We start from the raw sequence: 27,809 nt of genomic DNA, 5'->3' as shown, positions 1-27,809 counted from the left end.
CGCTCTTCCCACTTCAAGGCACGGAGGTCAAATTCAGTTTTCATATCATTGAAACAGAAGGAAAACTAATGTGAATCAACTGCTGCCACCTACATTATTTAGAAGGATAAACTGAGACTGTAGCCCAAGTGTCAGAGTGAAAAAATGAACTTCATTGAGTTCTGCCATGGAATAAAAATGATGTCGTCTTCCTTGTTGGTACATTAGGGCTGAAAGTGGGAGTTCAGCCACAAATCCCTGCTTCTTGCCACCTCCTAGAATGGTACTTTCACATGTTATACTGGCAAGCACCCTATACTTTTGTATCCTGTTACTAAGCTGCTTGGTCAAGTTATAGCAGCAAAACCACTAGCCTGTTTTGAGATTTTTATGATTCAGACAAGGCACTCCTCAATAACGTGATGTGTAACATCTTATACATACTAAGAGGAAGTGATGATAACTTGAGCTGTGACTGATAAGCAGTAAGAGGATTCAAACTTTTGACCTTCTGTACCTTGATCCAAGACATTTCCAAATGTGTTGTTACCATGATATAAGGGGGGGACATGCGTGTGCATCTTCACAAATACACACGTAGCTCAGGTATGTGATATCTGAAAATGAGTATGCTGCCTCTCCAGACTTCATTGATGCAGCTCACAAAATAAGACAAAACCAAACAGTACAAATAACAAAACAAGTTATTCCAATAAAACATAAATAAAACAAACCAAGTCAATGAAATCCATGCCAATAAAAACAGCCAACAAAAACAGCCCAGGGCATAACAGAACATAAAACAGAGCTGTCTAAAATGATAGTGGTAAAACAGGCTAGTACGAGACCAAAAAAAATCTAAAAAGACAGAACCCCTTAGTTAAAAGCCAGGGTAAAGACAAACTTTCTGGTCTGATGCCTAAGGAAGAATACAGTAGGCGCCAGCCGAGCCTCGAGGGCATTCCAAAGACGAGGCGCCACCACTGAAAAAACTTTGTCTTTGATCACCATCCACCTTACATCTGCAGGCACCTCATGAAGAAGGTCTCAACTGGAGGGCTGGACAATATAATAGGATACCATATTTAAATACCTGGCCCCAAGCCATATGGGACCTTATAGGTAAGAACTAGCACTCTGAATGATTAGACTATGTATACACAAGCATATCTGGAAAGGAAGAAGAGCAGTCTTAATTCAAAGATACAATTTTATTGGCTACAAGGGATAGATAAAAAGTCAGAAATAGGCAATTTTACTAGCAGTTCACACAATAACACAGTTCACTGCATAAGCAGTAAAAGGACCCAACTGAAACCAGACTAACAGATGCTTGCTGTACGGAGAAGGGTTTTTGCAAATACTCTCTCTGTGTGTGGCTGTGCAAGAAGCATACCCAGAGGAAGGGGTACAGAACCTTCCAATGCTAAACCTGTAAGTGAAGAAGCTTTGATAGAGCTGGAGGGAGGGAGGGAGGAATAGACACAGAACAGCCATCCTTGACCATAGGTATCTTGAATCTTCAGCTATGCTTATTCGGGAATAAATGGGAGAGGAAGTGCTGGTAGAGGAAGTCAGAGGAACAGACTGGATGATAGGAAAAAAAAGATAGAGCTCTACATGGGGGACGGGAAGGCAGGCCCATAGCTACGATGGGGCCTCCCAGGGCCCACCCCTGAATTCCTCCCAAGGCCCCACGACTTTTGGGGAGAAGCAGGGGGAGGCCATGTGCACCTGCACTCCAAGCCGCAAATTCGAGTGCATGTGTGTGTGGCCTCCTTCTGCTTCTCCCTCAAAGCATTTGAAGGGACCCTTTAAATGCTTTGGGGGAGAAGCAGGGGCTGTGCGTGAATTTCAGTGCCCCCTGACTTTTTAAAAGGCCTCCCAAATTGAAAAATCTTGGCTACGGGCCTGTGGGGAGAAGAGGGAAAGGGCAAGTTGATTGAGGGAGAGAACTGGGCTGGGGTTCAGAAAGAGGATGGAGGGCATGATAGAAGGGAGACAGCAAGAACTGATGCTGTTAGTGCAGAAAGCTCAGGGAGAGGCAAAATGAACTGGTAGGAAGATGGAGGAATGACTAGGAAGGAGACTACTAAAACTGGGACCTTTAGTGAGCAATGTTTTGAGAAAAGAGGATTGTAGAAAGTTAGTAGAAAGTAGCAGGAAGGATGAAATGGGAGATTTTAAAAAGAGTTACACTTGCCTGTGCCTGGAGCATAAACATGATCTTGTTGCTCAGTTTCAGCAGGTGGGAAGCAGCAGGTTGGGGGGGGGATGATTTAATGGAGGGGTTGGACGTCTCTCATTTGTTCCACTTTTTGTGGGATTTTTTGATCAGGTGGTTTGAGGAGGAGGAATAGGAGTTGTGACACTGAAGGTAACACTGGGACAGAGCTTATTTATGACAGAACTTTCTTGAGCATTTGAGAATGTTGATGGTCCACTGTCATCCCAGCTATTTCTTTTGGGGTGATCTCAATGAGCCAAGGCAAGCCTTCTGGCAGGGAGTATCACAACTCCTTTTTCCTGTAAATGTTGCTAAGCTACTTTAGTTGTACTAAACTTTCAATTCAAAGTTTTCTTAGTGTGCCACGCTGGAGTCTGTTCAATGATATTGTTTCACTTCAGTTTTCTTGAATTCCACCTGCTAGTAAGGCCACTGGCTCTCTAAGATCTGATGCTCAATCATAAACTCAATAGGATTATCCTTATTATAATAATAGTAATAGGGGAGGGGGATTTTATAAGGATGTTTAATTAGAAAGCAGTTGCTAACAAAAAGGGAATTTTGGTTGCACAGTTGTCAGTTCCTTTGAAGTTGACGAACTCTTCAGGATATAGGACAAAGTTCAGTGACAACTTTAAGACCAACAAAGTATTATTCAAGGTATTCTTCTTTATTCTTACAAAATATGTCTTAAGGGTGCCACTGGACTCAAACTTTGTTTTTCTGCTTCAGACCAACGCCGTTGCCCACATGGATCTATTTATTCATATTTGTAATGGTGTAAACTGCAGGACTGTGGTGGCTCAGAGGTTAAGACGTTGAGCTGCAGACTGGAATGTCTGTAGTTCGGCAGTTCGAGACCCTAGCGCCGTGTGACAGAGTGAGCTCCCGTCTCTGGCCCCAGCTCCTGCCAACCTAGCAGTTTGAAAGCAAGAAATTGCAAGTAGATAAATAGGTACCGCTTCGGTGGAAAGGTAACAGCGTTTTGTGTGCCTTGGTGTTTAGTCATGCCGACTGCATGACCATGGAGAAGTCTTTGGACAGCGCTGGCTCTTCGGCTTGGAAACGGAGATGAGCACTGCCTCCTAGAGTCAGATTCGACTAGCTTTCGAGCAAGGGAAACCTTTACCTTTAAACTATTACAACACTAAAATAATCACTAACAGTTTTATGAATGAAATCTATACTGATCACTTACCTATTTACATTCGTTAACCATAGAAGGAATAAAAAGGTTACAGATACATTTTAAAAATGAATCCAATAGGAGGGGGGGGGAACACCCAATATCAGTGTTCACTGGAAGTATTGTTCCAAAAGAAAAACTTGCTGGAAAGAGCGTAAACAAAATAAAATGAGCTGATAATACTGTAACTGGGTTTCTTTAGGTAACATTGTTCATATTGTAAAAGGAGGAGGCCGGAAAAAGATATAGGGGTGGCAATATAGGGATTGTGACTCTGTCATCAGGTCTGCTTCTCTAGCTATCTTCCATCTATAGCTGTCTTGTGTATGTTTGTCCTCCACATCAATTTATTTATTTATTTTATAAATAAAAATGTAAATAATAAATAAATAAAATAAATCAATTCCTGAATTTGAGCCCAGGTTATCAGATGGACGACCAGAGAAATAGTATTGTTTTGAAGACATGGTGGAGCATTACCTAGCAGGAGGAATGCATATATCTTGGATACTCTTGGAGTCCAGCTTTCCCAGCCTATGGAGATACACCATAAATACATGTCATTCTAGCAGAATTTTACTTCTCCTACATAGAGTCTGTCACTTTTCACCTCCACTGCACCTTGCCTCCTGCTCCTGGATGGGACAGTCTACCACTTCACAGATACTTGTACCAGGTGGGATTCTAAGTTTACTTGGATGATTTCTACTTTCTGTGAGCATGGTTAACTAGAGTACAGCTGTAATGCAAGTCAAGAATCTGATTGAGAAAGCTGCATGTAAAAGAACAAAGTCATACCAGAATCTGCCAAAGCATGTAGTCAGGTCAGTTTTAAGGCAGCAGAAGTATTCTGTTCTTCTTGTTCCCATGTCCATCTGATATTTTTTTCAAGCAAGGCTTGGCATTTTTTGGAGAACAATTTAATGAAGTCTCTGGTAAGGGGCGGGAAGGTTTGCAAATACTTCAGTTGCTTGCATATCAGGTGACCTTCTCTGTGCCCAAGGCTGTGCCCATCCCCAGGACCAAGATTTCTGGGGGCATTATGGGCTGTACAGGAGGGGAACTTCCCTTTCTTTGCATAGACATTTTAAACATGGATTTCAACTAAGAACAGATTGGAATGGGGTAGGCTGAAACAGATGGCTGAAAAGTTCTACGGGCTTGCGGTAGTACCTGCCATGCCAGGAAAGTTACTGAAAATTGACCAGTCTGAGGTTCAGACTCCATGGTACCTTCCATCACCATTTTAAAAGACTTCCCCCACTCCTTTTCTAAATGCAGCTACTGGGGCTACTTTTTTGGGAAGATAGGGTTGAGGAGTGGGCTTTTCCCTCCCCTGCTCTTCTCTCAATGAAAATCAGTCACCCAAGGTTTGTTTGTTTGTAACCCCTACTGGAGAAAACAGTGTGTTCTTGTAAATTTTCCCAAGTGGGAAAATTCTGTTAGAAAATGAGGAGGAAAGGGGTGCGGAATTCCTCTCCCTCTGAACTGTTCTCTCTCAGTCCAGGCGGCTGCATTTGGAAATGGGAAAAAGAAGTTTTTAAAATAATTATCATGGGAGAAAACATAACATAGTTTGAGGCTGAGCAGCATGAACAGCAAAGTGGTCCCCTTCCTCGACCATGATGACCTGGGCACAGTGATGCATGCGACGGTCACCTCGAGGTTAGACTACTGTAACGCTCTCTACATGCGGCTGCCTTTGTTGCAAATTCGGAAGCTGCAGCTAATGCAGAATGCTGCAGCCAGGCTGCTGATGGGTCTCCCTAGACGGGATCACATCCGGCCTGTGCTGAAAGCACTGCACTGGCTGCCAATGACATACCGGATTCGTTTCAAAGTGCTGGTTCTTACCTTTAAAGCCCTATATGGCCAGGGTCTGGCCTACCTAAGGGACCGCCTTTCCCCGCATGTTCCCCCAAGGGCACTACGGTCGGGGAGTCAAAATATCCTGGATATTCCAGGCCACAGGAACATCAAACTTGCTGTCACCAGGGCCAGGGCGTTTTCGGTGGCGGCTCCTACCTGGTGGAATGAGCTCCCAGAAGAGATCTGGGCCCTGCGGGACCTTGTGCAGTTCCGCAGGGCCTGTAAAACAGAGCTCTTCTGCCAGGCTTTTGAGTAGGAGCCGCCGCCACCATTATTCCACCACCGCTTTTTCCATCACCGCACTTCACCACCGCTTAATCGGCTATCATCGGGGGTGCGAGATGTTCCTGGTGGATGACAGGGCTGCGGGTACATATATGGCTGTTGTTCTGCTATAACACCTCCAAAACACCATCTTGGTTTTATGAATTGAGTGATCAGTGGAGCACCGATGTTTTATTGATTGTATTGTATTCTATTACTGCACTTCTTATACTGTTTTCACTGTTTAAATAAATTTAAAAAATAAAAAAGTGCAGGATCTGTAATCTAGAAAATCTGTGTACATTTAACAGCAGCTATCACACAGAAAGGTGCAAGTTTGCATTCTTCATTGGCTAAATGTCACTGTACAAGCATATTGTTGCCCCCCCCCCCCCGGTCAAATCCTCTGCTAAATCTTCTCAATGAACCTTTCTAAGATTCACAGGTCCTAGGCAGAATGGCAGCCAAATACCCTAAGCCCATTTTAACCAGCTTTACTGCCAAATATGCAAAAAAAGGAAACCATCACAGCAGTTTTTCTATTCACGCTCATTATGTTCATCTCCTCTCTGAGCCTGATGATTGGCATAACTGGGACCTGAAAAGAATGCTGAGCTGCTGTGATATTTACAAGAGAGGCAGTCACTGTCAAGCCTGAGAAACTGAACAGCACACAAGGGCAAATGCAAAGGTACTATTCAACTTGAGATTTGGCTTCATTTGCTCTATTGTGTGTCTGGCCTTCATCTACTCTCCCCTCTCATTACAGATACAAATAACAACAACAACAATAACAACAACAAACAAAAGTGTAGATCTCAAGATAAGCAGCACATCAAGGCTGCCGAAGTATATCAATCTCTTTAGTATGACACTAAAAAAAATCTGGAAATTTGGCTAATATTAAAGGTATTACATAAAAGATCTCTTCAGCCTTTCTGAGACCTCTGCCACTTTTTCTTTCTTTCTGCTTTGAAGGTATGAACACATACTAGAGGAAAACCTCACCAATCTGTATCTATATTTTTACTGCTTTTTATAAATTTCTTAAGCACAGAGAAGCTCATTTCCAAGAAGAGGCTAAAATGTCATTTTAATGTTCCACCAAAGCTCATGTACCCAGTATGGCATCTCAGAAGTGTCAGGGTTTCCATGACATTCCAACATTTTCTGCTTCTACAAAAGCAGCAGCTTGGGGCATTTCCCATTACATGTACTTAATTCCATTCTATGACAACACAGAAAAACTGGATTGAACTTTTATAAAAAGAATATGTGTCACTTCCTTCGCAGAAGCTTTCATTGCTGCCTATGGGCCATCCTTCAAAACACACATCCATTCATCCATTTTCTTGTCTAACCTGCCAGTCACCAGCTGGACCCATGCATCTCTGAACAGTCTATCAAAACTCACCCTGACCTTTCAGCCTGGGTGTCACCTGAAAGGCAAAGGGGGAATGTTAAAAGTGACAACATGTCTCACGAACATAGAGCTCTCAGTTAGAAAAATGACAGCACCTCTGGACAGCAAGAGCAGGGCTTACAGCTCCAAGGTCCAAAGGAAAGGTTAGTCTCAGAAAGAAAACTTGTCCTGTAGTTGCTTGGCTTAACTTCACTACACATTCGATCGATACGTAGGGATTGTGCTTGGGCTTCACGGCCTGTCATACAGAATATACCTATCAACAGGAACTGTTAGAAACAAACATCCAATTTATTGTTCAAACAAGGCCATTAGTTTTTGACGCATTTCTGGTTTAAATTCCAGGCATTCAACAAACTTACCTTGATGGAGACCACAGTACAGGTCATTATGTGAACATAACCTTCCTTTCACAAAAGTACCTTCACCTACCCCACTGGTATCTTTAGATACTCAATAACCTGTGTGTTGCTTAACAAAAGATATCAGTCTGATGGAAATCCTGTATGAGATGACAGGAGGTGGTTGTTGGCACTTATAGAAATGTTGTATTTGACATTCAAACAGGGGACATACTTTTAAAATAATGTCAGGCACATTCTTAAAATCTCTCATTAAAAGTCAGATGGGGAAGTTTATGTTTTATGAGATGGATGATTCTCATTATAGAGATATGCCCATTTCCCCAAGCAGGATATACAGAACATCTAGGCGGTTCTGGTGCTGAGTCATTAATGTCTGCAGCTGGTTGATGAGAACTTATTGCAGTTAAACACAGAGAAAGGCCCATCCTACTGTGGGCATAGATGGAGCTGGGAAGATGGCCCACTTGACGACTGAGCATTCTGTCATTTTTTAAAAAAGATTTGTGATGAGAATGGGGAAATAGTTTAATGAACTTGTAACATCACAGCTGCCAATCTTGGAACATTCCAAAAAGAGGATGACAGTTAAAGAAACTGATACATATCAAAAAGTTTGTAGGGTTTTTTTGCTGACCAGATTTCCCATAGAGACAAGTTGACGCAAATGTTCATGAAACAGCAACTCACATTTGCTCTAAAATCGCTTCACAAGAACCGAAAAACATTAACCCCCAGCAACAGAACCAGTTCCAAAAGATTTTGGTTATTATCTTCCAGCGGTGATTTAGTGGAAAGGGAAGGGAAGGAGGGGAATATTGGACAAATGAGTGAGAGTAATTTAGTGGTGGTAATAAGTTTATCATGAAATTCAGGGGTCAGTCAACAGCCATAACAGAAACCAGAGTATCACACTACATGGGTCTGATTAATTAATTTGCATCAGATCTTCAGTATTATGGTGCCACAGGTCCTTGTCAGGCTTCAGAAGGGGCGGACTTGGCTTTTTACATCTCCTCCCTCTACCTTCATATTAGATGGGTGAACAAACTGGAAAAGGGTCTCAAAGAAAGATTCTGCTTATCTCCCAGCCAGATTTGCCTGACATTTCAAGAATTTATTTCCTTTTTATTAGTTTCACCCCTGTCAGCAATAGTACAGAAGAAAGGGCTTAACTGATCCCTTGTGAAAATGTTTTCATCTTTCAAAACATACCACAGTGGCTAGTTCTAACCTGCCTGGACTCAGAGCCCCAGAGGGACACCAAATTTGAAAGATCCAAGACTTCGCAGCCCTCTGTGGCACAAGGGGTGGGGTGAGGGGAGAACAGCATTTTCTACTCTGAAAACCTCCCGTTGAATAACCCCCTTTGACCTGTGCATACCTGTGATGGATGATTCTACAAGGCGGCGACATTAAAAATAAACAAAAACAAGCACACAAGTGAGGGAACTGTGAATGAGCAAGTGTGCTAACAGAGTCTGGAGTGAAATAACAGCTGGAGATGAGGTACTGCTGGAGAAGTGGCAGGGCAGAAAGGAAATGAAGCGACATGACAAGTGGAGGCACAGTTCAGCATTCTTACCTCTGATTGGTGTACCACCTGGTGAGGTAATTTGAATGCAAATAAGATTAGAGAGAAGCGTTAGTACAAAGAGGAAAGGAAGAAAATTATAACTAAAAAGTTTTTCAAAGCTAGAATTTGTTATTAGAGTAATAGGAGTAAACAACAACAAAAAGATGTGCAGTAACAAGTCAGAGTGCTGCCCTCAGGAGGTTAGTAAAGCTCTCTGCTACCAAGAACACAGAGTCTAGCCCCATTTTTTTCCAATTATAGTCTTGCTGCTCTGCACAAAAAAAGAGTGCTGGCTACTAGGCAAAACCACTAGCATTCACTGCCACAGCTGAAATGGAGGAGCCACTGGGGAGATGGGTGCCGTGCCCTTTCATTCTGCCAGAAGATGGGGCTGTTGGTGTACCAGAGTGAATGGACTGTGAGTGTGTATAGGGAGAAAAGTTAAGCATGTGGTGGTTGGTGTGAGATACATTCCTGGTTTAAGATTACACAGACCGTTGGGGACAAAATCTGCTGATTTTGTAACTGAAACTTAAAAGCTGAGTAATGAATTCAGGGGTAACGTGGATATCTCCAACATTAGGTTTCCCCTGGTGAGAACTTGCTGTCATATAGTCTTCTGAATTTGCAAATAAAAATGTAAAGAAACTTGTTTCTAGCTTTCATTTAGACCAATAGAGTAACAGGCATGCTCTGCGTAATTTGCGTAGTAGATAATTCCTACCCTCTTTATAAGGGAGCTGAAAGTAATTCCACATGCTATGAATGCATCTTATAAGGAGGGCTTAATAATGAAGCTAATATGCTCCAAAGAAGCAAGCAGAAGCACAGCTACATACAAGGATTTGCTCAGTCATGGGCCTTATTGTTAGCAAGGTCCAGATGTGCAGAGAGACCTGTGTATGTGAACCGACATAAAAACCCTCTGATCCCCAGTTTTGTCCCCTTGGTCTCATTTTGTGCAAATGAAGGCTGTTAGTAAGGGGAGGGAAATTCATGCAGATCTAATTTGTAGGCAGTTCATGGTATGTGTTGGTTTGATGCAGATTTTGCACATCTGAGCACCAAGCACTTACCAACGTTAACTGGGGAGTTTAAACAGACAGAAAGAGAGGGTTAAACAGGACACAGAGCGTCAAATCATGTTCGGTGTATTGATCAATAAATACCAGTAAGCATACGAGTGCTGTGTATCTGAGATTAACCGCTCCCCACATTCCATTATCCACAGCACTGATCACCCAATGGGAAACAAAGAAAGACACTCAAAGAGTTTCTGTAAATACAAAGAAGGCAGATTTTAAGCATGTTTAACTTGCCTTTTGAAGAGTAATTAAAATATTTACACTTATTATCTCTTTTCCTCGTTCTCTCCTAGTGCCTATTCCTTCAGGCAGTAGCCCTAGCTTTTAATCAGAAGAAGCTGTTTCAACTGCTTCGTTTAACATTCTCCACAGCTGAGATGACATTACTCCATTTTCACTTTATGGCTGGTTTATATTTTCAGTGCACAGATGAGTGAAGCATCAGGAAGGCTCTCACCATTGCTGAAGCTGAGGGTAATCTCTGCCATAATAAATCTGCCACTTATATATGTTTTCCTAACTACTATTCCATTCCTCTTGATAGAACTGTTCTTATCATGGAGGCATGCATGGCTCACAAGCTGTACTAACAGGGAGAATAGGGTTATTGCTTTATGTCTACTAAGAAAATGTGCTGAGTGCTCGCTTTTCCCCTAGTCTTCCAATTACTGCAATACTTGCATTGTAGTCCTATGCAGAGATACTCCTAGCCTAAGGACATTGATTTCAGGGGGCTTAGACTGGAGTAGACTGAAGTGCAAAGGTAGGTACTGCTGAAGATGCCTAGTCCCGACTGACATTCCCACTCTCACCCATGCAGTTAACAGACATCAGATACCCCAAAAAGCCCAGGAATCCCTACTGGTTTCTTGGCTGGCTGATACAGCACCTGTTTCAAGCTGCTGCCAAGTAGATCTCAAAGTAATCTTTAAATATACCCACCCTAGTCACTGAAAACTCTATGAAATTGTCTATGTAAACTTAAAGAATCTAGCACGCATGAGTTTCCTAACTGTAGTGCAGTCATCTTTCTTTTGCATTACAGTCCAGACATCAAGTCTCAGTGCACAAGACAACTCTTTCTAGAGCTAAGTAGTATCTCTGAGTGCAATGAGGCATCGCTCTGGCTTAGAGGACTGGTGTTTACAGACAGCTGTGGAAAACCAGCAAGAGCTCTTATAGAACTGTCCAGAAGGTGGCCAGGATCACTCCCCCCACACACACACATGTTCATTTGTTGAAATTGTTTGTTCAACATGTTTGCTTTGTTGAAGCTTGTGAGAAATATACCATAAAAGCAAAGATTAGGCAAGCTTTCCAAGTCACAAATTCAATGGGATACGATTTCAGCATGGACTAGAGTTCAGAAGTTGCCAGTGTATCCTAACAGATTTGTTTGTTTTGCTCCATATGTATTATTAAATATATATGGTGCTCTACACATATACCCTGTCTGTCTATTGACCAAGAGCTGCCCCCATCCAACTTCTTTCCAGTACCTTCAATGTTCTCAAAGGCTGAAATATTAACAAATAAGACTATCAACACTGTAATCAGCCTTTCTTAGAAGGCATTTATGTAGCTGTTCTCAGACAATTGCCTACTGGGTCTTGCCTACTTTCAGACTTGTGGTAGCTTCTATCTCCTGCCGCATCTGAATTTTGCTGGTGCTTGGGCAGTTGCCTTACCTGTAAAAACTACCTGGGAACAAAATATAGCTCCTGGGAAGTACCGTAGCATCTGATTCCCCCAGAAAAGTCAGCCTTTAGCAGCTATGCAGTCTACATAGCAACTGATTAGCTATTGCTTACCACTAATTCCTAGTAAATTTCCCAAATTATATTTTCCACTCATGCTTGTCCAAGCAGCAACAGCAATACCTTGCTAATCTTCTATTTCTCGTACTGAGCAAATAAAAATGTAGCCAAGAACCATCTTCTTGAGCTCCTGAATTGCTTCTTATAGCTTCTTTTAGCTTTGGCACCTGCACTCATTTTGACTTCTAACACAAGGCAACTGTCTCCTCCATCTGTTAGCCCCATACTTTTATCCTGCCCATCACAGATACTGCCATGTCTTTTTCCTCTCTAGTATCAGTTTATAAGTAGCATACTTTTATTGTATTTTTCAGCACTATTTTATGACCTCTGAAATCCAAACCTGACCTTACAGCACCACGGAGAGGGGATGCTATATAAATATATACAGTTAGTAACACTAAAATTTCCAAAGCTAATTAGTTAAGAGCCTCCAAGGGATAATGTGGCCAAACTTCTTTGCTACAGCTCTTGTTTCCTAGCTGCTTGCCCCTGGCTTAGGAAGCAAATCATGAACTTAACATAATACACAGATGTGACTTTTAGAAGCCAGCATTCAAAACAGTTGAGGTAAAACCTCATTAACCTAATTTCATCTTCCATGGTTTTATTCTTCATTCACTAAATTTAAATTTAACATGCATGAGCAGAATATTATACAGATAAGCCAACCTGTTTCTATTAGACTGTCTTGTCTGCAGGAATTTTATGATCAATCATTTGTTACTATTAATTTTATTTTGGGAAGTAAACTTTATTCACAGCTGGAGAAAGTGTTCAGAGATTGTCTATCTAGCTCTGAATAAAACATCATTCGGGATGTCATGGGAGAAGATAGGAGTCACTATCTAGACCTGGCTTTAGCTTTCATCAAGAACAAATTCAGAGAAGGTGAATAAAAGCTTATCCAGATATTTAAACTTTGGCCTTATTGTTTATTTATTTACTCAATTTATAGACTGCCCTCCCCCACACGTGGGCTCAGGGCAGTTCACAATATTTCAATAAAATACAATCAGTAAACAGTTAAAATGATTAAAATTCCAATAACAATTACAGGATGGCGCTTAAAACCCATTTTCTACCTACCCTTACCCCATAGAGGGGAGGACAAAAAGGAGGAGAGAGAGATGGCACCATGGAGGGAGGGCCAGGCATGATGGAAACCACTGCTGTCCTCAGCCATAGGCCTGGCAGAACATCTCTGTCTTACAGGCCCTGCAGAACTACACCAAGTCCCACAGGGGCATGGATGTCATTTGTCATTTGCTTTTCCCTAAGCACAGCACTTCTGCTAGTCCCAGTTCAGTGGCATTAGTACAGTATTCACATGTATGGTAAAGTGGTGGGGCTGATATGGACTGATAGCTTTGTTATAGGAGAGATAGTTTTGTTTTCCAGAAATAAACTATTGCTCTCCACTCCCTCTTCTTTTTTTCACAACCAAAAGGTCCCACGGGATATAGGTGTAGTGTAGTTGTGGAGAGACAGGGGACATAATGTTCCAAGATAATGAAGAACGTTTGCAAAACGGCTGGGCATTGGCCATAGGTGAGGGGACAGCATTGCTGGTGTTGACAAAGCTCCCCCCCCATAGTTGATCAGTACAGGGTAAGAGTGTCCACCCTCTAACGAAATTTTAAAAGAAAGCTTTAGAAACATTCAGGAAAAGGCACTGTTGGGGTGGAAAAGGAAGACAGCCATACCATTAATCAGCAGTGTCACAGATGCTATTCAACAGTTGACCACAACACTTACACAACCCTATTCTTCACAGTACTCTCAGAACCAAGCCAGATGAGATCCTGAGAACTTGGGAGATCTGTGATCAGGTCTTCCAAGTGTTTTTCAAAAGGAAATACCAGTCACACAGGGCCCTGATTCAGACTGGAGTCTGGGGAGTTTACCATTCCTTTCACATTTTAATGAACTGAAACTGCCCTCTTCCCAGCAGTTATTAGACCCATAAGGGCGAAAAAGACAAATACCCTCTCTCTCCAATCTGAGCACTAAAAGAACACTATATCCTAGAAAGACAAAAATGTCCTTGAAGGAAGACATCTGGATCCCGTGCAACAAGTGAGAAATATCTGCATTTTTATTGCTTGGTTAAATCATTACTTTGAAAAATCCAATTGGGCTGATTAAGTGAAATACAGATTTTAAAACACATAAAAACAAACAAACCACAAAACCATTGTCTGGAAAGGCCCAAGCTTGCAGCAGTTGAGCAGTAGTAATAGTGCTTGTTCTGTGCAGTCAGAGTCAGACTTATATTCCCCTTCTTTCAGTTATGAAGATAAATATATAAACTGTACTAAGCACATCTGTTTTGAAATAAGCTTCACTGAAATTGATGAAGCTTACTTCCATGTAAAGGTTATCTTTGGGGTACACATTAACTGTGTTTTGTGATTTCTTTCCCATCTCTCCAAGTAAATACCTTAACCTCTCTTCCGAGCATGCTATACGGGAGCCCACAATCCTCATTTACCAGCATATACCCTGATCAATTCTCTCTCAGGCCTACAGATGTGCTATCCATTGATTTCTAACCAGCTCCTTGGAAAGTCAAGTGTCGTCTGCAACCAGGGAGCTCTATGACAGAGTCTGAATCCCAAGTGAAATTCATTTGAGACACTGCTCGAGCAGAGGAAAGAAGCAAAACAAACTTTGGATGTGATAGCAGTGCTGAACATGTTGTGTTTTTTAATTCAGGTTTCCCCCCTAAGCTTGCTCAGCAGCAGCCAAGTGCACATGATGGGAATGGTGCTGAGAGGCCAGCAGAGGCCTAAAGGCTGCCCTGCTCATCTGCGCTCCTAAATGCAGGTGCTGATTTAGTAAGTATAGAGAGGGCATATCCATGGATGCGCTTGTGTAGTCCAGTCCGCATAGTGCCTTCCACGATAAATTTATATAAATTTATTCTTTCAGCACAAACATTTCGAGATTAAGGTAAAGGCCACTGTGAAATTACATTAACTGTATCAGTGCAATGACTGCTCATTGCTCTATGTGGGGAGAACCAAGTGCAAGGCTGAGGTTTTACACATGTGTTGGCAGCAGGCTAATTATAATTTGATTTATACAAAGTGTTGTTGTATACCTTATACAGCTGTCTTTATTCCAAAGCCCGTCCATCCTCCCCACACTCAATTTATCTGTGTAAGCTGCAGGTATGGAGTAGTTGTGGGTGCTGGCTTGTGAGCATGCATATTGAGGTAAGTACCCCAGTAACTATCTCTCACACCCTCAGCAGGATCTTCCTTGCTTCTCATCCCCATCATTTTTGGCTCTACAACGGCATCAAAAGTCCCCCTCCCCTTTTATTGCCAGAGAGGCTGCACTTCAGGGGAACATAATGGAATCCTTGAAATGTTTAACTCTCTCTGGTGCAATCAGAACTGAAACATCTAAATTATGAATAATTAATACACATATTTTAATGTGCTAAGTGCTTTACAATCTTGATCTTACTCATCCTTGTATAAGTCCACAAGTTCACTCAGTGAGTCCATGAAAGAGATGGGATTTCAACCCAGATTTCAAGCCCTATATGTTATGCAGGGCATCATTACCCTCTAGGGGCAGGGAAAATATCAATCTGCACATTTCAACTTCAGAACTGGCAAAGTTGTACCGGTGTGTCAAACATACACAGCAGCACTTACAATGGTTTTTGCTGTCATTCCGAAAACATAAAAACCAATAGACTATGTTTAGGAAACTGTGTTAGTTCATCTAAGGACAGAGTAACTGAGCAATTCATGAAGCAAAACCCTGATTTACTTTTAGCCACTTGTTACAAGTGGTACAGCTAGAACATCTGCTCTTTGACCCTGAAAGCAGAACCCTATAGGGAGCTCCTCAACAGAGGTGGAGTGACTCATCTATATACTAATAGCCAAGGCGCCCCCTGCATGCGGATATCTAAATCCGCACAACAGGGGCACCTAGGGGGCAAAGAGATTTTCCTGCACATTTGGGGCAATCCCCAGATGTGCAGAAAAATCTGAAATCTATAAAAAACTATAGGGGGGATACTTAAATCCCCAAAAAACTACAACTGCTTGCTCTGGGCATGCGCAGGGAACTCACTCACTGAGGCGTGGGAACAGCGCAAGGGAAGCCCCCACGCCACTAACCCTCCCGGCTGCTGCTCCAACTGCCACAGCAACAACCATCCCCGTGCAGAGAATTGACTTACCCTTGGAAACTGTGGTGGGTTTTGCGAGGAAGCTTTGGGGACTTCGCCTCAACACTGCTCCCCCCACTTGTTTTTTTCTGTTACCAGCCTCATTTGTTTGGAATTAGTGGCGAGGATGCCAAGCGCAGCTGTCAGCACAGCCGCCCTTCGCCCGTTCCATCTTTCCCCTGGTGAGGGGCTGCCAGCCAGCTCTGGTCTCCTCCCACCCGCTCGGCCACTCGGGTCCACTGTCACCGCCTCACACAGAGGGTCAAGGTCTCGACGCAACCCGCTCCGTGGCCCGGTGCAGCCCGGCTGTTTGGTCGGTCAGAGGATTGGGCCATGTCGCGTCGCTCTGCAGGTTGGCTGCTGCCTCACCGGCAGCCTCCTCGCTTCCCCCAAGACTCCGTTGTGCCGGGTCAGTCTCCCACACCCCGGGTGCTGTTGCCCAGGTATGTGTTGAGGGAGCCTCAGAGCCAAGAGAAGGAAGGGGGGCAGAAAGCTTCAGTGAGCTCAGCCTGTCCAGAGCAGTTCTGGACAAACCACCGGGGGGGGGGGAAGCCTTGGCGAGGCCGTCTGGAGCAGCTCCAAACCAGCCACGGGGGGAGGGAAACGGTGGGTCTGGGCAGCTGTAGGGGAGCCTGGGGAGAAAGTGAGTCTGTGTCTGCGATATGAGATCTCCCCCTCCTCACGAGTATCACGGGCGGGTGCCGCTTGTATCATATAATTCCAACCTGGTATGCTACTGAAATACAGAGAACTACCTCCCTCTGCTGATGGAGCTAGGAAAAGCATGCCCTTGAGACTCTGCTTCTCCTATTAAGTAGTAGAGATATCCTGTCAGCTGAAGCCTGCTTTCCCATCCCCAGCCCAGGCTAATTTTCATATCAGGGAGAATGCCTTAATGAAGTGGAGTTTGGGGGAGAAAATGGAGCCCACAATGTAGTACAAAACATCAACGTTGATTTCTGTACAGAAGGATTAGGGGGTCCAGGAAAATGAGAAGCCTTTGCTGTTTTACCTGAGCGAAGCTGTTTGATTCTTCCATTGCTAGTGGCTGTGTCCACAGGAAGGAAGTCTTTGAACCAGGAGATTTCAGGATCAGGGTTGCCACTAGCAGCACAGAGCATTGTGGCTGTGCGGGCCTTCTCTACTACCTTGAGCTGTGGACCCATATCTATGGTTGGAAAGCCAGATGGGAGCTGGTTCTCTGCAAGAGAAAAGACAAAAATAACATTAGCAAATACTAATGAGACAATTTCTTCACATGCAGAATGCGAAACATTGCAGCAAAATCCTCCTTAAATGTTTACAGCTTTATATGTGCTTCCAGAAGTATAAGGTGCATAAAGTTTGTATCAGAACCAGAAGAATCTTCATGTGTGCATCTGCATTTGCCTCTGGAAAACCTATGTGCTGCCTCAGATCACATACTTGACAGAGTCTGGGGTAGGGGTGTGCATGAAAAAAGACGGCCTTTTTTGGATTCTGGTCCATTAGACCCTAAAAATATTGGTATTTCCTGATATTCCCAAATCCCAATGACAGTATTTTGTTGGGAGTCGGGTAAATAACTGGGAAACCCAAATTTATTTGGCATTTTAAAATGCCTTCTCCCTTCCCTAGTGGAGGTGTGCTGTGGCAGGCGGTGTGACTCGGGGACTGAAGGGAAGGCATTTGAAAATGCCTTCCCTTCACTTGCGAATGCCTTCCCTTCACTTGCAAAGTTGCGCCATGGTGGCGGCATGCCTCCACAAGTGAAGGGAAGTTAAATGCCTTCTCCCTTTACTTGTGGAGGTGTGCTACCACAGCGGTGTGATTCAATGAGTGAAGTCACTTAAAAATGCCTTCCCTTCACTTGTGGAGTCGCACCACAACAGCAGCATGACTTTACGAGTGAAAGGAAGTTAAATGCCTTCTCCTTTCACTGGCAGAGGCGCACCACCCTGGTGGCACACCTCCTTGAGTGAAGGGAAGTTAAATGCCTTTTCCTTTCACTCGCAGAGTTGCGCCACTGCCACAGCACACCTCCACGAGTGAAGCCTTCTCCAAGCTGCACCACTGTGGTGGTGTGACTTAGCAATATAGCTGGCCGGAAACAAAGCTGAATAATATTGGCTTTTATTTGGGCCAGCTATATTAGTAGCCAAATCAGATTGTCTTATCTGCATTCCGCTGAATAAATACCCCACCCCTGAAATAGCAATAAGGTATTTTCTGGGTATTCATTCGGTTCAGTTCATACCAAATGTCCACCCCTAGTCTGAGGGCATTTCTACTCCTTATGGATCTTCAGAGAAATTCCTTAGTACACAAGTAGAAACACAAGTAGTACACAGCTTAGTACACAAGCTGTCTCCATTTCAGATCAATAACTTTGAGGAATTTCCATGATTTTTACTGCCACAGAGGCTCACCCTACACCATCATGCAGTGGGACTGATAAAACAGATTTACAGTCATAAGAACATAAGAGAAGCTAATGTTGGATCAGGCCAATGGCCCATCCAGTACAACACTCTGTTACACGGTGGCCAAAAATACCAGGTGCCATCAGGAGGTCCACCAGTGGGACAAGGACACTAGAAGCCCTCCCACTGTTGCCCCCCCCCACAAGCACCAAGAATCACTTGCTCCAGACTGAGAGTTCCTATCTATACCTTGTGGCTAATAGCCACTGATGGATCTCTGCTCCATATCTTTATCTAATTCCCTCTTGAAACCGCCCATGCTTGTAGCTGCCACCACCTCCTGTGGCAGTGAATTCCACGCGTTAATCACTCTTTGGGTGAAGAAGTACTTCCCTTTATCTGTTCTAACCCAACTGCTCAGCAATTTCATTGAGTGCCCATGAGTTCTTGTACTGTGAGAAAGGGAGAAAAGTAGTTCTTTCTCTACCTGCTCTATCCCATGCATAATCTTATAAACCCTTCAGCCGTTGTTTCTCCAAGCTAAAGAGCCCCAAACGCTTTAACCTTTCTTCATAGGGAAAGTGTTTCTTCATAGGGAAAACCAAGCCTTAAAGGCCATGTAGTCCTGAATTAAGGTGTGCACAGATGCATTTTTATATAGGATTTGCTGTGACTTTTTCTTTTGTAGAGTAAGTTTTGGTTCATTCACCTCCATGATCCATTCAACAAATATATTATTCAAGTGTAGGCAAGCAGGCTTTCAAAAGTGCAATAGAAACATTAACTTCTTTAAACATTAGACAGCCAGTTTGGTGTATTGGTTAAGAGTGGTGAACTCTAATCTGGAGAACCGGGTTTGATTCCCCACTCCTCCCTATGAAGCCAGCTGGGTGACCTTGGGCCAGTCACAGTTCTTTCAGAGCTCTCTCAGCCCCTAAAAACAAGTCTAGTTCGCCACTAGCACAAATGCTAAGAGCTAGAACTTGCAACTGCCAGACAATCCCTGGCTGTTCTACACACAATGCCATATGATGATGATAATTCTTTAAACATTTGGCACTTTATCTATTAAAAAGAAAAACCCAAAAGTGCTCTGTGAATTCTGTGTGTGTGTGTGTGGGGGGGAGAACTGGTATACAACAGTTCTTATGGATAACTGGCAGAACCAATTTACCCTGATCTCAGTCTAGGATAAGGAACATACTCCTGCACAGAATGTAATAAAAGCTCTTCCAAAGAGGCTCAACCATGCAAATATTGCATATCTGTATATGTCCTTATACAATGAATGCAGTTAAAAGGTAGTTCAAATCTTTGGCAATTATTTCTCACAGTGGAGGGATATACTGCAATTTTTCCCATGTTGTTTTGCTCTTCCAACAGCACATATGATTATGAAAAGACTATGAGGAACAAATGAATATAAAATTAACAAGCCAAAGTAATTGCACCAATCCATGCCAGGGTGCACATTAGGAAGCTAGCAACTCTCCCCAGCAGCTGAAGATACCTGAGGCATGCAGAAACTGAGCAACGCACACCCTGCTGTGGCTTACTGCTCTATTATAAGATGAAAGTATCACTATGATGAACAGTTTAAATATATTCTATAGTAGACACAGAAAGAGGTAATCTTGTCTGCAGTAGCTACAGCACATGCAGGTAAGCATGGCTGAGTCAATTATGAGACCTGTGTCCAAAATAACTGCCAAGATGAACTCATTTCCTATATCTGAGACAAGAGGAATCAGCTGGCAAAGGTATGGCCAGAACACCATATAAAAGCTTCTTAAAACATTAGAATCTCAGTTACTCTCACCACATCCTGAGACTGTTAGATCTTTTGTTACCAGCCAGTCCAACTTTAGCTGACATTCCATTCTGGATATGTTGCCTACAGAAAGCATTCTTCTCTGCTTTCAGAAACTGTAACTAGACATTGCATTCTACTGTACGTGATGGGTAGAACTCAACCTAGAACTGAAGATGGCACTTTCTCCCCCCCTCCCCCCCCCAAGTTGTGTGTTCACAGGTATGGCTGCTATCCACCATCTTTTATAGGGGATGGTCTTTTTCATTCTTTATGTTCAGCATCCTCCAGAGCAGGGTCCCCGACATGGTGCCCGCTGACACCTTTCCTGCTGCCCACCCAAGTGTTTGTAGAAAGCAGGTGGGGCCAGGTAGAGCTTTTGCCCTGTGGGACTGGTTGGCTACTGGAGACCTGATTGGATGTGCAGATTTTTAAAGAGTTGCTTCAGCAACAGTTGCCACTAGAGCACAAAGAGCTTCACTACATTATTTTGTGTGTACTGAATATGTTTATTTTGAAAGGAATCCTGTTAAACGAAAGCAGGTGGGGCCAGGTGGAGCTTTTGCCCTGTGGGATTGGTTGGCTACTGGAGACCTGATTGGATGTGCAGATTTTTAAAGAGTTGCTCCAGCAACAGTTGCCACTAGAGCACAAAGAGCTTCACTACATTATTTTGTGTGTACTGAATATGTTTATTTTGAAAGGAATCCTGTTAAACAGAGCTGCTGCATGAAACGTTGAAGAGCTATTATTGCAAGTTATTCATAACCTCACTCCCTGGCATTTTGTATTTGGCTCCGCCTCCTGCAGCAGTCATTTTGTAATCAGCTCTGCTTCCCGAGGCAGCCATTTTGTATTTGCACCCACAAACCTGTGTCAGAATTGCAAAAGTGCCTCCAAGGTCAAAAACGCTGAGGAGTGATCTTCAGCCCATGGATTGGGGCCCTCAGATGGGTTGCAGAGCCCCACCTGCTAGGCTGGGAGCCTCTAACAGCTGCTATTTTTACAGACTTTTGAAAGGACCTGTTGCTAGTATACAAACAGACAGCAAGGGCACCATCTCTCCTGTTTGTTTTGGACATATGCTGAGAGATCAGCAGGACAGTGAGGTGAAGTCACTAGGGAAGGAAAGGATTCCTCTAGGACTCTAACCCTTGACTTGTTCCTCCTTGTGCTTGCTTTATGTTTCCTGCCCCAGGCTCTTTTAGTCTGCTGTCCTTGGTCCGGGATTTGACACAGGTGAGGTCATAATTGTGCCCCATTCTTCCTGTCATATGATATAATGTGCTTACAACTCAATGGATCTGAAGAGGAAAAACCACTGACCTATAGAAAACGGGCAAAATACAGGCTCCAAAAAATGCTCATACTGTGCAAATTAAGGTGTTCCACTGAAATTTTCAGTATACAGATTAAATATATTCTAAAATTTTAAAAATTCAGTTCCTTATAATTGTGTTGGATACCAAGGAATTGTATTTGATATCCCAGTACAAAGTAATGCTCTTTTCTCATATACCCTTGTTCTTTTATAGTTAGTAAATAGTGCCTCTGGTCTGACTGACAGGTAGGAGAAAGAGGGGAGCCCTTATAGTCCATGTACTTCTCTACTTTCCCTTGCTTGTCAAAATGTAACACTGTTTTTGCTATCATTTGCAGAATCTTAGGCCAACTGCAAGTTATGTTTATCATTTGAACAGAAGCGGACGGGGTCCTTTGGTAGCCTTCCAACAGAGCCAATTTCAATGTGAAGTCCTAGTCATCATGTAATCCTTCCACCTGATAATGAAACTTCTGCATGCCAGGCAGAAGAATCACAATTACTAGTGCTATGCTTGATGGTAGAAATTTGGAAAGCCACTGTCAGTTTCCTCCACATAATACAAGTAACATGTAGATCAGACCTTAGGAGAACAGAGGAGGAAGCAAATGTCCTCATGGAAACAGCATGTCTATTTGCTGAGGTAAAAAACAAAGTATTGGGAACCAAGACTAAGAGTTCAGTTAATACTCTAAAGAAAGAATTGTTCCTGTAAACATATGAAGAATTCCTAGGCTCTATTATTGTGGAGTCACAGTTTCCCCCTAATATCTAGGATTGGGGAGGGTGCTTTCGGGTCATAATATAGGGCCTCCGGAAAAGTCCAGATCCTGGAACTTTTCTGTCAGTGCACACAGAAGCACATAAGGAAAACTAGCAAAGTGGAATCTGGGACAGTAAGCCATACCAAGTTCTAGAAGAAGGCCTCAGATGCCTTGGACTCGTAACATATCAACACTATATCCTAATTCACCATCTAAATATCTTTTCCTCACTTCATTTTCAGCCCACATCTTCTCTTATATCCTTTTTTCTAAATCATCTGAACTACGGTATTAGCAAACTGTTTTACACACAAGGTCAAATTACAGAGATAAAAGATATGTTGCATATAGCATCCATCATTCATATTAACTTAACAATTAACATATTCATACTTTGTGCAGAGATAAAAGATATGTTGCATATAGCATGCATCATTCATATTAACAATTAACATATTCATACTTTGTATAACCTTTTCAGTACTACCAGGCTGCCATTGGTCTTATCCTCTGCATATCTCTGAATGGTCAACGTATTTACAGGACAAAGCCAGACTATTTGGACACTAACACTAAAAATAGCTCTCCTTATCTGGCAAACCCCCCCAAAGGCAGTTTCTTATTTTTCGTCTTAGAATTCTGCAGCATGAGCCAACACAATGGGTTGGAATCCCAGCTCCTGTGTTGAGGGGGTGAGGGGCTATGGCGGGGATCTACAGTATCCTAAAGAGACAAAAAGGCAACTGAAGCTTAATGAGAGCCCAAGCCATTTTGTGTCTCCCATTCTGGCCTCCCTAGAAGAGTCCTCCACCCCAGCAAATATAAAAGGCTTTTTGTGCAAAAGGTCCTACCAAAAACTAGTTCTTTTTTTATTTGCTCTCTATTGATTTTCAAAGACAAAAGGTACACAGAGCTTAACTGGAGAGACACCAGAGTTGGCATTCAATAACAAGCAACAGCAGCACTGACACAACTGCAACACACACTCCACTACAGTTCAAAATTAAAAGCATGGATATACAAGAGTATCATGAGACACAGCTTGCAGCAGCGGGGACAAAAAACACCAAACAAAAACACTCTCTTTGAACTAGCCAAGTGCGCCTGAATTACAGCTGCTCCTTGCTGCTTGCAATATGAAAATAGGCAGTTAATCCAAAAAGGCCAAACCCTACAAAATGATCAAATTTAATCCTTAAACTGTCTGCAAGCTTTCCCAGTATGTGTGGGAATATGCTAAGCAAATAATCAGTCAGTAAATGTGATCCAATATACCTCCTGGTACACTTAGGGTAAGGAGATGGAGGTTCAAATCAAGTCTTGGCCATGGGCAACCTTGGCCAAGAATCCCAGAATCTCTTAGTGTAACCTACCTTACAAGGTTCCTGCAAGGACAAAACAGAGGAAGGGAAAATCACGTACAATGCACGGAGCTCACTGGATTAAAATGGATGGATAGATACATGGGGAGGAGGGGAATTGGTTCAAAATCAGCCCATCAAAATGCACAAACACCATGCTCTGCCTAGAATATCATCCATAAAGGTTGTTTCATGAAAAACCTTTTAAGAAGGACACACTCATTGACTACTTTGGTACTATTTCTGTCCCTGTGAACCCTGACATCTCTTGTGCCACTTCTTGCAAAACCTTCAAAACATGACTTCAGCTAGCAAATAGGGAGCCATTATGACAACTTCTACAAGAGAAGCACAAAGACGGATTGCTACATCAAAATGTTGCAGTGTGATACTAAACATAAAATAGCAGTTATATGAATCAGTCAGAAATCAGAGATGGGAAGTATCTGTGAAGCTTCCCTACCTCCAAGTCGAGTTCCTGGCCTTCTGCCATCTCATGACTAAAGAGGGTGTCTGGTCCATATTGTCAGAATTGGGAAGGAAGGGTGTGTGTGTTTCCTGGCATCTAAGTCCCCAAACTGGTATGCTCTTTCACTCTGTCTTTCATCTGAGCTCAGCCTGTTACTTCCTCCCTTGCCAGGTGTAGTGCCTTCCCTTCTGTGGGATTCCCTGCCCCCTCCCCCAACCGGAATCAAAGTCTCTTCCACCTGATCCACCAGAGAGGCTATACAAGGGAAGCCTTCCCTTTCCCTTCCCCTGCTGCCTGCCTCCCAGCCCTGCTCCTTTCCCTTGCTGCTCAGGGCTGCCTTTTAGCCTCTCCCACCCTGGCCTTCCCCTGGTAAGGCTTGGCCTTGCCTTCTGACCACTCCCCTAGGTTGGCAGGAGCTGGGGCCAGAGACAGGCGCTCACTCCGTCATGCAGCACTAGGGTCTCGAACTGTCGAACTACTTCCGGTCTGCAGCTCAGTGTCTTAACCTCTGAACCATCATGAACCCTCTCTGTACTGTAGAACTGGGTATGAGTATACAGTATGACACACAGAAGCATAACGTTGCTTTACACAGTCTGTTGGCATTTCAAATGATTCCAGATTAACAGTCAGAGAAGGTTACTGTACAAACTTCAACCCCCTCCACCAAGAAATTAGAATGATTACTTCCAGAACAATGCCACTGATAATAAGATCAGCTTCAGCTTGTAGTGCATGAAGATATGGACTAGAAATCTGGAGAGGTACAGCTGACCAGCTGTGTGCCATCCCCTTGCTCTACCTGTCTAACACAAGCTGGGAGTTATTAGTGCTGTTAGTGACAGCTGCATCAATATTCCCCTTGAGAAAGCAGACTGCCTCTCCGGTATTGATGGAAGCTGTGATTCAGCCACTGCTTAAAAAAAAAAAAATCACTGAAGTGATCTCTAAATCTGTCTTTCCTGGACAAGTTAGTTAAGGAAGTGATGGCTGCTCAACTCCAGACACTTTTTCAGGATGCTGATTTTCCAGACCCATATAACAGTGCTATCTAAATAGAGGTACACCCTTCTAAGACCACTGATGTCTATGGACTTAGAAGGGTGTAACTGCTGAGGACTGCACTGGATGTCCAGGTTTAGGTCTGAGTTCAGAACAGAAATTGTTTTAGTTGCCCTGGTTGATAGTGGCACCTAGGTGAGAGGGAGAAAGGCGGCTGACATCGCTGGTCTTTTTAGACCTCTCAGCAGCATTTGGTACTGTGGCCAGAACTCAGACCCTTCTGAGACATTTGGAGGATTTGAACTGGGGACACCATTCTACATTATTTCTATTCCTACTTAAAGGGGCAGCTACAGAAAGGTGGTTTGCTTTAACATGCTCCATGAAGAACTCTCCTTGAAGACTGTTTGGAAGTGTCTGACAGCAGCCAAAACAAAGCTCCTGTGCCCATCTTTTGTTAAGAGCAGACTGAAAGGAGTATATTCACTCTATTGTCTCTCAATTGGCTGCCAATTAAGCTCTGAGTTCAGTCCAAAGTATTGGTCCTAGCATACCTTAAGGAATATTTCCCCCCTAATGCAGACTCCGTTAACTTTCGGATTAGAGACCAAAACTGTCCTGCTCTCCCACAAGCTTTTTATGAAGCATTTAAATTTAACAGAAGTGCATATACTATTGGTGCTTTTTACTATTTTAATTATTATGCTTTTGGCTGGTTTTTGTATTTCATTTTTTACAATTTGTGCTCCAATTGGAACATTTTAATAGAAGCATGATGATTATTAATTCCAAACTGAGAGCCAGTTTGGTGCAGTGGTTAAGTGCGCGGATTCTAATCTGGGAGAACCGGGTTTGATTCCCCACTCCTCCACTTGCACCTGGCTGGATGACCTTGGGCAAGCCGTAGTTCTGGCACAGCTGTTCTTGAAAAAGAGCAGTTTCTGTCAAAGCTCTCTCAGCCCCACCTACCTCACAGGGTGTCTGTTGTGGGGAGGGGAAGGGAAAGGAGTTTGTAAGCCACTCTGAGACTCCGAGTGAAGGGCAGGCTATAAATCCAATCTCCTCCTCCTCCTCTTCTTCTTCTTTGTCAGTCAGTCAGTCACCTTTATTGGCATCCTATATGTATAACTGCCCTATGTATTGGCCATTTCCAGCTCTCTCATTGGTTGTGATGTGCACTCCATCAGCTATTGGCTGATCAACTGCCACTCAAGAGTACTCGTGTGCCATTGGCTGGGTGCTGGGTCCGCTCCTTTTCCCCTGCACACTGCCAGCCTAGACACTCTTCCCTGACAGAATAAACTGCCAAAACGGCTATTTCTCCTGATGAAGACACTTCTCCTGCTTGGCTCCTGTGGGACTAATGTTTCCCTCAGTGACTGTTGCTAGGCAACCAAGCTTGGTTCTGTCAGTAAAAAGGCAAAGGCAGGAGGCCCTTTCCAGGCCTTTATGGGGAACTCATTGGGGCCAGTCCTGACTAGGGTTGCCAGCTTCAGGTTGGGAAATTCCTGGAGATTTTGGGGTGGAGTCTACAGAAGCCAGAGTTTGGGGAGGGGAGAGGCCTCATCTGAATAGAGTGCCTCAGAGTCCACCCTCCAAAGCAGTTATTTTCTCCAGGGGGAGAGAGATCTGTTGTCTGAAGTTCAGTTATGATACCTGGTGATCTTGGAGGTTGGCTACTCTAGGCGTAGCAGTTAGCACTTCAGAGCAGGGTCTGCCAGACCCAGGTTCTTGCTGTGGAAGTTGAGTGGTTGATTTCGGACCAGTCACAGACTTTCAGCCTAACCTACTTCACAGGGTTGTTGTGCAGATAAAGAGGGGGAGAGGAGAATGATGTAAGCTGCTTTGGTCTCAACTGCGGAGAAAGACTACTTTTCCTCCTGGGGAACCATTGCTGCCAATCTCCAGGGAAGGGCTGGAGATCACTCAGAATTAAAACTGCTCTCCAGATGGCAGAGATCAGCTGCCCCCGAAAAAAATGGCAGCTTTGCATGGTGGACTCTGTGTCATTATACCCTGCTGAGGTCACTTTCCTCCTGCTTGGGTCCCCACTGAGGAGGAGAAAGACTGTACTTTCCCTAGGTAGAGGCTGAAGGGAGGGGGGAAGAGATGGAAACCTTAAGTCAGAGGGGCAGATAATGGTACATTGATGGTTGGCTGGGAAGGAGATAGGGTTGCCACCACCAGGTTGGAGATTCATGGAGATTTGAAGGGTAGAACCTGGAGAGGGTGGGGTTTGAGGAGGGATGGGTCCTCAGACATGTAAATGCCATAGACTCTACCCTCCAAACCAGCCATTTCCTCCTGGGGAACCATTGTTGCCAATCTCCAGGGGAGGGTTGGAGAGCACTCAGAATTACAATTGCTCTTCAGATGGCAAAGATCAGTTCCCCTGGAGAAAACAGTAAGCTCTGTGTCATTATACCCTGCTGAGGTCACCACAGCAAATTGACACTGAGTGCCCAAGGCCAGGGCACCTGCCCAGAGCCTCCTTCAAGAGCGCGTTGTATTTATTTCCACAATGGGCATTATTCCTAGTGTAATTCATAATTTCTATGAATAAATGAGATAACTTAAAACATCTTCAGTAGCAGAAACATTTATTAATGGGAGTCACAAGCTTCTGAAACTCCAGTACAGAGCATGCTCTAGTGCTTGTTCAATAAATAGCCTTCATGGCTTTGGCACAGATTACAT

The 27,809-nt window shown here is 43.5% G+C and overlaps 1 protein-coding gene across 1 annotated transcript in view; it reads right to left on the bottom strand.

Moving 5' to 3' along the window:
• The window catches only part of PTPRF (protein tyrosine phosphatase, receptor type F), a 670,152-nt gene that overhangs the window by 144,696 nt on the left and 497,647 nt on the right, over positions 1 to 27,809 (bottom strand). The window contains exon 5 of the mRNA XM_015410174.1: positions 16,996 to 17,184. Coding sequence (XP_015265660.1) covers positions 16,996 to 17,184 — 189 coding nt within the window. The remainder of the gene's footprint in view (positions 1 to 16,995; positions 17,185 to 27,809) is intronic.

Source organism: Gekko japonicus, unplaced genomic scaffold, assembly GCF_001447785.1.
Source record: "Gekko japonicus isolate JY-2015 unplaced genomic scaffold, Gekko_japonicus_V1.1 scaffold771, whole genome shotgun sequence".
Lineage (NCBI taxonomy): Eukaryota > Metazoa > Chordata > Lepidosauria > Squamata > Gekkonidae > Gekko > Gekko japonicus.
This window is presented reverse-complemented; position numbering and strand designations above follow the sequence as displayed.